Genomic DNA, 10454 nt, shown 5'->3' with positions numbered 1-10454 from the left:
AAGAACTGACTCACTGGAAAAGACGCTGATGCTGGAAAAGATTGAAGGCAGGAGGAGAAGGGGATGAGAGAGGGTGAGATTGTTGGATGGCATCACTGACTCGATGGACATGAGTTTGAGCAAGCTCTGGGAGTTAGTGATGGACAGGGAAACCTGGCGTGCTGCAGTTGATGGGGTTGCAAAGTCAGACACAACTGAACAACTGAACTGAATAGAAATCAATACTTACATGCACCTATCTCTGTCCTAACCACTTTGAAAATAGTTAACTCTATTTTTATAGTTATTCTTCCTACTCTCCCTGGTAGGCATCATTTTACTTGGTAAGGAGTCAAATAAAAATGATTAAAAGGCTCACACCATGTCAGATAGTCAGTGCAGAGCTCGGATTTGAACCAAACCGAGGACGTCTGGCTCCAGAGGTCCCAATTTTAATGATTTTGTTATGAATAGACAAAATATGACATTCTGAAGACATGTCATTCTTTTTGATGACTCTCTAGCACCAGGGCTATCATTACTGTCTACATTGCAGACACAGAGGGGGAAGATTAGAGGACAGTTTTAGCAATGCTGTTTTGCATAGGCTGCATGAGTGTGACTTTTCAGGAAGGGGTGTGTGTGTGTGTGTGTGTGTGTGTGTGTGTGTAGAAAGTGAGACAGCACACATTTCCCAGCATGGGCAATTTTAGCTTAATTAGAATAGGAAGACTCTTAATAACAAGCTATTTTTAAATGCACCAATATCAGGAGGTATATTAAAATTAAATTTCACCACATGAGGCTGATTGGCAGGCTATGTAATGGGGGAAAGTTCCCAGTCTTGTCTTTATCTGAACAGTTTGCAAAGTAGGCCCCAAAGCCACGGGCTTACGCTCATGGTCTGGAGCTCTAATTATCCAAGTTAAAAAAAAACAAAAACTAATTGGAAATGTGATAAGTAACGATTAGGCAGCCTATTTCCGGAGGGAAATGAACAAAATTGCAGATGTCAACTTTAGTGACTTTTGTGAAAACGGATGGACAAGTTTGCTTAAATGAAAACTTCCTGCCACTCAGGAAGGCTTTTCCCTCAGGACTAGACTACTAGTGGACATACTGCCATGTGCATAGAGATCCTAAAAGCCACCACTGTACACTAGAACTGCCAGGCAGAGCGTGCCTGCATTCCAAAGCTGATGAGGGGTGCGAGGGCCAGGACCCTGCTGAGGGCACTTGGAGACTTACCGCCACCGGGAATGCTCCCGACTTTGCAGTAGCCAGAACTGAAACAACCGGGCAAAACGGAGCCCGCAAGGAGGGTCAGAAGACCTTGGCTCCCGTTTTGGCTGGAGTGCTTGGGCCGGAGCCCAGAGTCCATTCCTTTGAGGAACACTCTTTACTCCCTGACGGCCACCCCAACCCCTCCAGTGTGCACTGCATCTTCCTCATCTGGGTTTGACCCTCAGGAATCAGACCCTCGAGCACCCTGGGCTCCACCTGCCTTCAGCGCGCGCTTCACCTTGTGTTCAGGGTCCATGTGTGAGCTCCGGAATCTGACTGAGCCTTAGAACCGCTCACCACGGGCCCTTACTGATACCTCGCTCCCTGCATTCGCTTCCTAAGCTCTGATGTGGAGGTGAGACTACCTCATAGGTTGGTGGTGATGATGAAAACAGATACAGATGGTAAAACACAGCACATGGTGTTTAGTGCTTCCCAGCAGCTTGTATGGATCTGCTTCCTTGCAGGGAGCATGCTGACCTCATCATTTCTCATCCCAGCCCCTGCAGCTGCCAAAAATAAGGACAATTATCTACTTAATGCATTAAAAAAAAGTTAGTTCAAGTTTTTAAAGTCAGCTATATTTCAAGCCATAATATTTGTAAAAGTCCAGGTTGAATGTATTAATTTTTTTCTAGCACATGCTAAAAAATAGACACACTAAAAATATGTTTTTAAAGGCTGGCGCAGTCTGAAACCTCCTGAAGGAGCGTGCACATTCGTCCCACAGTCCTGCTCTCACCACGAACTTAGGCAGCACTGCTCACATGAGAGGAAGCATGTCAGGCAGCACAGATGAGGACACGCACACCTTCCCTGTTCTGGTTGTGCATACAGTGTCTGGGGGGCGGGGTGTGAGAACGATAGTGCCGTGCGGACGGGGCAGGCCGTCTTGTGGTGATGTGGCCCTGTCATGCCGCTGGGCAGGCCGGCCCTCAGGAGACAGTACAAAGTAGAGAGAAGAACCAAGCGTTGCTCCGAACGATTATTCCAGATCCGAGGTCCAGGACAACTTGGCTCCGCAAGCAGACCTACCTCTCTGAGACCCCAAGTTTCTTACCGGAGTCTTCTGAGCATGATTTCTCATCTGTGAAATGGGCACAGTACCTGCCTCAGGGAGCAAGTCCAGGCCAGTGCCCAGTGAATGGGCATCTTCCCCAGATGACCGGTGTGCACCCAGGACAGAAGCTGCCCTGTGCTCCAGGCTTGCGGCTCATGCATTTGTCCTCTGTGCTGCTGGCGCTCCCTAAGGTAGATCTCAGTCTTGGCCTCTCTGGGAAGCAGCCCTGGCGCCCTAAAGCAGCCTAACATTGGCCAATATGCACTGAGGGCTTTCCAGTTTCAATACCAACTCCAGAAGCCTTTCCAGCACTTCTCACCAGTGTTCTCTGGCATCAGATGGAGCCTGTAAAAATCCCGCCATACACATGATTAAAGTGAGGCACGGGAAGGTGTAAGTAATTTACTCAGGTTGCGTAGGTGGTAAATGGAGGAGCAGGTAACCACTAAAATTTGTAGTCTCTAAGACTGCCAAGCTACTAGTTGAGATAGCATTAGAACTAATGCCCACAGGAGGACAGGACCATGTCCAGCTAAGGGACCCTCAGCTGGGAGCCACGATTTTGTCCCCAGGGGATATCTGGCAACGTTTGGTGATGCTCTTGGTTGTCACAGCTGTGGGGGTGGGTGCACTGTGGGTGCGAATGCATATTGGTGCAACCACTATGTAAAACAATATGGAGGGTCCTCAGAAATTTCAAAATAGAGCTACCAAACAATCCAGCAATTCCACCTCTGGGTATTTATCCAAACAAAATGAAAACATTACCTTGAAAACATATCTGTGCCCCAAGTTCACTGCAGCATTAAGCCAATATATAAAATTAAGTATCCACTGATTGATGAGTGGATTTTAAAATGTGGCACATATATACAACAGAATATTTTTCAGTCATGAAAATTTAAATCTTGCCATTTGTGACATGGAAGTTGAGGGCATCATGCTTAGTGAAATAAGTCAGACAGAAAAACGCAAATACCATTAAGATCTCACTGATATGTGCAATTTGGGGGGAAAAAAAATTGAGATACAGAGAACACACTGGTGGTTGCCAGAGAGGCAGAGGGTGGGAGTGGATGAAATGGGTGAAAAGGGTCAAAATGTATAAATTTCCAGCTTATAAAATAAGTCCTGGGGATCTAATGTATAGCATGGCGATGATAGATAATAATACCATTTTGCATGTTTGAAAGTTGCTAAGAGTAGGTTTTAAAATTTTTTACCATAAGAAAAAAATTCTGTTAACTGTGATGATGGATATTACCTAAACTTATCATGGTGGCCCTTTCACAATACAAATATTGCATCATTATGTTGTACGCCTGAAACTAGTATAGTGTTGTGTATCAATTATACCTCAGTGAAAAAGCTCCAAGTGAGATGCGGTGGCTGGGTAGACAGGAAGTGACAGGAAGCAGGACACCTGGAGAAGGAAAAAGACGGTGGCAGCCCGTTACTGTGAGGAGGAAGGGAGGGCAGAAGCAAGCATGTGTGGAGCCAAGGCTGTGCCACACCCCGTTAGAAGCCAAGCTCTGAGAGAAGCCGAGCTGCAGGAGAAGCCGCACCCCAGGAGAAGCCGCGCCAAAGCCGCGCCCCAGCAGAAGCCCGTGGGAGACAATGGACATGGTACTCTTCAGAGATGCGGAGCAACACCGTGCCAGCCCAGAGATGAGGAGCAAGCCAGCACCAGCACCTGCCACAGGTCACAGTCCGAAGTGACTGATTTTTAGAAACAGGGACCTGCCACAGTCAGGTGAAGATGACAGGGAATGTGGAAAAGCTGGAGAGGACCTGTCTTGTGGATTTTTCTGCAGACTACAAAATGACCAAATGAGGCTTGCAGGCTCCTATGAACAGGAACAGGAGGCAGGAAGCTGACCTGAGTATTTTTGCTTTATTCAATCGAATAAACATTTTATTTATATAAAAGACAATGCATAGAATGAACATAAGTGCTTGACACATTTGATATAAAAAGAGTATACAGCATTCACATTCCTATTTTAATACATGAGTATTGCTGAAATGTTCCATAAAAGAATAAAACTTTCCCTTTACGTAGTGAAAAAAGTCAGTATTTTTAGGAACTACAGAATGTTATTCCTTGGTCTTTTTCTTGAATGAGGAAAAACAAACATAAAACAAGCCACAGTATCATCTACATTCCAGTTTATGCTGATGATGACCCAGAAGTGATAAAGCTCTTTTGAATCTTGGAAGTTCCCATAATGGACCAGTATTCTAGAAATTCACCACTAGAGGTCGATGAGCAACAGCTCTTGGGGCAGCGTCACCAGCCCTAAAGTGCACGGGGCTTCTGGGCACTCCCATGGCATTGTGGCCAAGCTGCCTTCTCTCGGTCCACCTGAACCGTGAAGGGCTCCTAGAAATTCCACCTAATCCCAACTTCAGCGTGTCTGCTGAAACCCCAATGAGATGCGGCTTCCAAAACCCAAGCAGAGCTGATCTGATCATTGCCAGTCCCTCTCCAATATTCCTACCTATTTGGCCGAAAATAAGCTTCAAATCATTTTTACAAAAGAGCTTGTTATTTGCAGCATTAATACCTGTTTGTGGATTACCAAGTTTCCTATGGAGGATTAAAGCTCATTCTTTGTTCTTACCCACATGGACACAGATTTCCTCACTGTAGATGGGACTCCTGTGTCCCACATTCAAATTCTGCAAACACTGGGAAGGTGGGTGTGACTAAGAGACTGGTAACCATGACAACTTCTTGGAGTAAAGGTCTCCCCGCTTGAATGCAGAGGGGAGCACTCCTAATATACAAGCAGAAGAGATCTGGGTTAACGGGGACCATCCAGAGGCAGTCCCTGTCACTCCAAAAAAAAGGCCAACTTCAAATTTCAACCCCAGGAAGGGGCTGAAACCACACCCTATAGCCAGAGAATGATTGCGTGAATGCACATGTCTTGCAGGGGACCTTGGCTGGGGAAAGAAGGTTTAATTCCCAAACTAGGGTGGGAACAGGGGGAACACGAACGAATGTTCACAGGGGGAGAGAGCAGCTTTCTAAGCGTGTCTACACCTTCATCTGTGAATGACGTGGGACAGCGACAACGGTAAGCCACCTGCGACCTAGTCTCACTCAGGGATCCAAAGTTTTTTTGCAAAATCTCCCGATATTTAAAAAGTGGCTCAATTTTGTTAAACACTGTGCTGGCCAAGCAAAACACACGTTCCGAGTGCCTGGAGAGACAGTCCTGACCACGGCGGCGCCATGCTGCGGCAGTACTGGCCACGTGGGCAGAACGTGCTCAAGTCCCCTGGAGCCTGGAGCATGAGACCGACCAGTGATGCACAGCACGCGGGAGACAGAAAGCAAGCGTGATGAGAAACTGAGCATAAAGAACCTGGGAGGGAGATCCGTCCCCTTTTAGGAAATGGGGAGCAGTAACACAGGTATGGGGGTTTTTTAAAAAGAACAAGTTCTCGTTAGCAAAAGGTGTGGCAATTTCATGGGTAGGGAAAGCGTCCTGATTTTTCTGTAGCTTGTAGAGGTAAAGATGGGACTTAAAACACTGACGCGATGAGACTTTCTGAGCTAGCTGAGGAAGGAGGGTCACAAACCAGATGTGGGTGTGAAGCTCAGTGCCGAGTCCAGGAGAGATGACAGGACGTGCGGACCTCGGGGTCTGGTCCCCAGACAGTGCGGCTCCGACTGGCTCCACAGCCAGAACAGGACCCAGTGCAGGGAGTTACTAGGTTGCGAAAGCAAGTGCAATATGGCACAGCAGGCTCCAAGACCCGAGCCTCTCTCTGAAGGCGGAGGCCCCCCACCCGGTGTGCCCCGAGCCCAGCACATGCGTGCCGCCAAGTGCTGAGGCTACCCCAGGGCGCTTCCCTCTGCTCTCGCGAGCTCGCCCATCCAGCCCACTTCTGGGCACGTGTGATCTCTATCCTCACCTCTTTCCAAGAGTATGGCTGTGTATATATAGACATATATAGATATATATAAACATAGCTATTTCATATTTATATACAGGCATTAATAAAGTGCAAATGTTATTGGCTATTGTAAGATCAATCTCATTTCCTGAGGAAGTGCTAACACAGCTTATCCTATGACAACGTCAAAGGCAGAGGCTGCTTCCTGCCACCCCCTCCCGTCTCGGGAGGGAGCACCCCGGGTTCCAGGAAGCGTCGTCAGGGGCAGCTTCCTGCTGCCCCTGCTCTTTGGCCACAGGGCGGCCGCGCTGGGCCGGCCGCGGGAAGAGCTATTTGGTAGTGTTGAGGGAGCCGTCTTCAGGGATCTTCTCCTCTGAGCTGCTTCTCCCCGAGAGCCTGTCCAGGTGCTCCAGCTCGCTGAAGCGCTCCGCCACGCACTGCGCCGTGAGCCGGGCCTCGGGGTCGTGGTCCCAGCACTCGGCCAGCGTCTCGCACACCGTCTGGATGCCCTGCGGGGGAGAGGGTCCACAGGCCCCTGAGAGGGGGTGGCAGCTCGGGGGAGAGGGAGCCCCCGCCCTGTCCCCCCTGCTGGCCAGCGCCCCGGCGCCGTCTGACCGAGGCATTCCGGGGGCTCCCGCTCACAGGAAGCGGGGAAGCGGAGGCGCAGCACAAGGTCTCCCAGCAGGCTTCCGGGGGACAGCAGTCTGCCCATTTGTGAAAGTTCCCAAGAAGTGGGCTTCTGCTGCCATTTCCCACCTCTCTATTCTGGGGAGTGGGGGCGCAGTAACAGGCTTTACCTCACTGAGGGAAGTTGTAGGTTCATGGCAAAATCAAATGGAAATTACAGAATTTCCATACACATACCCCCTCCCCCCACGCAGACCGCCTCCCCCACCATCAACACCCTACATCTGTGTGAGACATTTGTTAAGACCAGTAAACCAACACTAACACGTCAGTACTGACCACAGTCAACCAGAGCGAGGTTCATGGGGAGGCGCAGGATCCCGGTTCTGACAAACGTCCATCATTACAGCCCCCACAAGGTCACTGCCCTGAACATCCTCTGTGTGAACCTCTTCAGCCCACCTTCCTTCCCCAGCCCCCAGTAACCACTGGTCTCTTAACTGTCTCAGTGGTATTGTCTTTTCCAGAGAGTCAGGGCTGGAATCCTATGTGTATGTTAGTCACTCAGTCCAACTCTTTGCGACCCCATGGACTGTAGCCCGCCAGGCTCCTCTGTCCTGGGGGATTCTCCACGCAAGAATACTGGAGTGGGTTGCCATTCCCTTCTCCAGGGGATCTTGACCAGGGATCAAACCTGGGGCTCCAGCACTGTAGGCAGATTCTTTACCATCTGAGCCACCAGCATCCCTGTTTAAATAGGGCTGACTATCCCAGCTGGAGTGACGTGTGGGCATTATTCTGGTTGCATTTGTCAAGTCCACACGCTTTATGAGGACCCAAGCCCATCTTCCAGCAGTTTCAAGGACACCCTCTGCTAGGCCCTTCCTCTCCAGCTTCAGCTTGGACCCTGGAAAACAGCTGTCTTCATATGTCCTGCAGGCTGTATCAGGGGGCTTGACCTAACCCCCTAAAGGCCCCACTCAAAAAGGCCCATCCAGAAAATGCTGTCCACAACAGACAAGGGTCTTCTCTCACGGCTTTAATTCTCATTTTGCATTGCAAATATTTTTGTTAGTTCAAGTTGTTTTTGGAAATAAAGCAGACACGGACTAAATACATAGCCCAATGGGTGGAAACAGGCTGCGCCTCTCGGAGGCCCAACCCTGTCACTGGTGAGCCTGCACACAGGTGGCCCCGGGGGATGGATCCATCCCAGCCCTTCCCTGAGTGGCACTTCCCTGTCTGTAGTCTGAGCAATTGCACCCAGAGCCAGGACCTGCCCTCCCTTCCTGCCCCGTGAGTGAGCCCATGATGTTGGATTAATTGTATAATTCCCCTAATTGATGGTATTGACTGATGGCCCTGTTAAGACTGGAGTGTTATTGTTGGTACACAAGTAACATTTATTTTATTCTGGCACTGTAATTACAGGCAGTAAATTAAATTAAATATTAAGCATTAACTTGAAATCAATAGGGCAACAAATCTCATTAAGAGAAAAAAAATGTATTATGCAAATGCTTTCCAGAATTTCATCATCATGAACAGTGGCTTCATTATAAGCACTGCACAGCAGAGGCAGCAGAGCTGAAGGGAGCAGTGTCGCACCTTCTGGTTTGGGGTTAACGCGAAACAGCTCTGCGTTTCCAAAGTCAAAGAGGCTCTGCTGAAACCCGGGGAGAAACCCTGGGCCCCCGCGGCTGGGTCCGCAGCCTGCTGCAGGCTCCCCCCGATGTTATCAGGGCCTGCCCGCTGAAGCGGCTCTCAGCCCGGCGGGCACACACCAGGCTTCCTGCTCCATCCATCTCCTTGGCCACCCCTGACTGTGGTTTCTGCTTCTCATCTGCCTTAGGAAACCTAGAACTTAGCCCAGCCCTCCCTGGGTGAGGGAACTCATCCAAAGGCAGCCATAAAAGGTTTACGTCAGTGGAAAGGACAGGGTGCTGGGGAGCCAGGAGCACGGGGTGTGGTCCAGGGCTCCTCCCTGCCGTGCCAGACGTCCCTGCTCCCGCAGCCCATGCTCCCCCCCGACCCCCCGACCACTGCCCCATCAAAATGCCCCCGAAGCAAAGACTCTGCTGCGGACGGACGGCCACATCCACTGCCTGTCAGGAGGCTCTGCAAAGACAGATTCCTGTTTGTTCCCCTGCCCTCTGCTCGTCTTTGCCTTTCTTCGTCCTGGCCTCCTCCTCCCCAACAGGCCTGCTGCCGCAGCCTGAGGACACAGCAGCCCCTTGCAGGCCAGCTGGCGGGCAACACCCCTCCTTTCTCCCTAAGTAGTTCCTGCCAATGTTGACGGTTCCCAGAAGAAAACATTTGGAACCCGGAAAAGAAAAAAACACAACCTCTCTATGGAGAGGAGGCGTGGCAGAAGCTGTAAACAGAGCATTTTCGTTCAGAACCAAGGGGTCTTGGAAAATATGACAGGTGCCCGTCACATGAGTCTGTGTGAGCCTTCTCACTCGTGGTGGGACAGACAGTAACAAGGTCATCCCATTCTACTGAAACTCCTTTATGAAAGAACCAGGCAGGATCCCGGAACACATCAGACTGATGCCCAACGTCCGGGACTTCTCTGCTGCCTGAGATGTCCCTCTCCCTCTGGGTGAATACAACAGTCACTCCTTACCTGGTGGTTGAGCCAGGAGCTGGGAATCTCTGGTCGGCCTCGATCTCTCAGCACATTGTCCTTCATGCTTTCCACACAGGGATGTTCCCGCACCTTAGACCCGAATGGAGGCTCATAGTCCTTCACTTCTGTTGGAGAGAGCAGGCGGACACAGGCCTTGAGAAGGGCATGCGCAGTTGGGATTCTGACTGTCAGGATTCGCCTGTGATTACGCTGGGGTGGTTTTTAATTCTAATGGATTAAAAGTATAAGGAGGGGTCACAGAAGGACCTTGAACTAGTCAACACGTGACTGTTCAGTGACCATGACGTGCTAATGGCTGGAGACAGATTGGAGAACAAGATCAACAAGGTCAGGGGATACAGGCTTTTAGGATCGTGGTTCCTGGGAGGGAGAAACATCTTCCATATTACAAAGGTTTGTGGCCCTACAGAGGTTCACAGCACATAAATAGATTTAATATGTGGTATTAAGTTTCTTGCAGAGATTCAGCCATATAAAAAAGGAATGAAACTGATAGATGCTGCAACACAGATTATGCCAAATGAAATAAGCCAGACATTAAATGACAAATATTGTATGATTCTCCTTATGTAAAATACCTAGAATAGGCTACTTCACAGAGACAGAGAGGAGAATATGGGTTGCTGGAGGATGGAGAGACTGTTCACTAGTACAGGGTCTCAGTTAAGGAAGATGGAAAAGTTCTGGAAATAGATAATAATGATGATTACACAACATTGTGAATGTACTTCATGCTACCCAACCACACCACTTACTTTTTTTTAAATCGTAAACACTTAAAAATGGCTAAACTGGTGAATTTTATATCATGTATATTTTCCCACAGGAATAAAAAGTCGTGGGGAGTAGTGATTAAGAAAAAAAAAAAGTCTACAAAGGTTCCTTTCAATAGTAATAATGAAAAAGAGGTTCAGAAATGCTGTTTTAGTTAGCTGACAGAGG

General features: G+C 49.1%; 1 protein-coding gene across 2 annotated transcripts in view; it reads right to left on the bottom strand.

The window, feature by feature from the left end:
• Positions 1-4198: 4198 nt before the first annotated feature.
• TGFBR2 (transforming growth factor beta receptor 2) overlaps positions 4199-10454 on the bottom strand; it is an 89173-nt gene continuing 82917 nt past the window's right edge. For both annotated transcript variants that reach the window (XM_070455298.1, XM_070455299.1), the window contains exons 6-7: positions 9489-9616; positions 4199-6741 (exon numbers count right to left, since the gene is read on the bottom strand). In XM_070455298.1, the coding sequence (XP_070311399.1) occupies positions 6562-6741; positions 9489-9616 (308 nt within the window). In that variant the 3' untranslated portion in view covers positions 4199-6561. The remainder of the gene's footprint in view (positions 6742-9488; positions 9617-10454) is intronic.

Source organism: Odocoileus virginianus, chromosome 26 (genome assembly GCF_023699985.2).
Source record: "Odocoileus virginianus isolate 20LAN1187 ecotype Illinois chromosome 26, Ovbor_1.2, whole genome shotgun sequence".
NCBI classification, from domain to species: Eukaryota; Metazoa; Chordata; class Mammalia; order Artiodactyla; family Cervidae; genus Odocoileus; species Odocoileus virginianus.
This window is presented reverse-complemented; position numbering and strand designations above follow the sequence as displayed.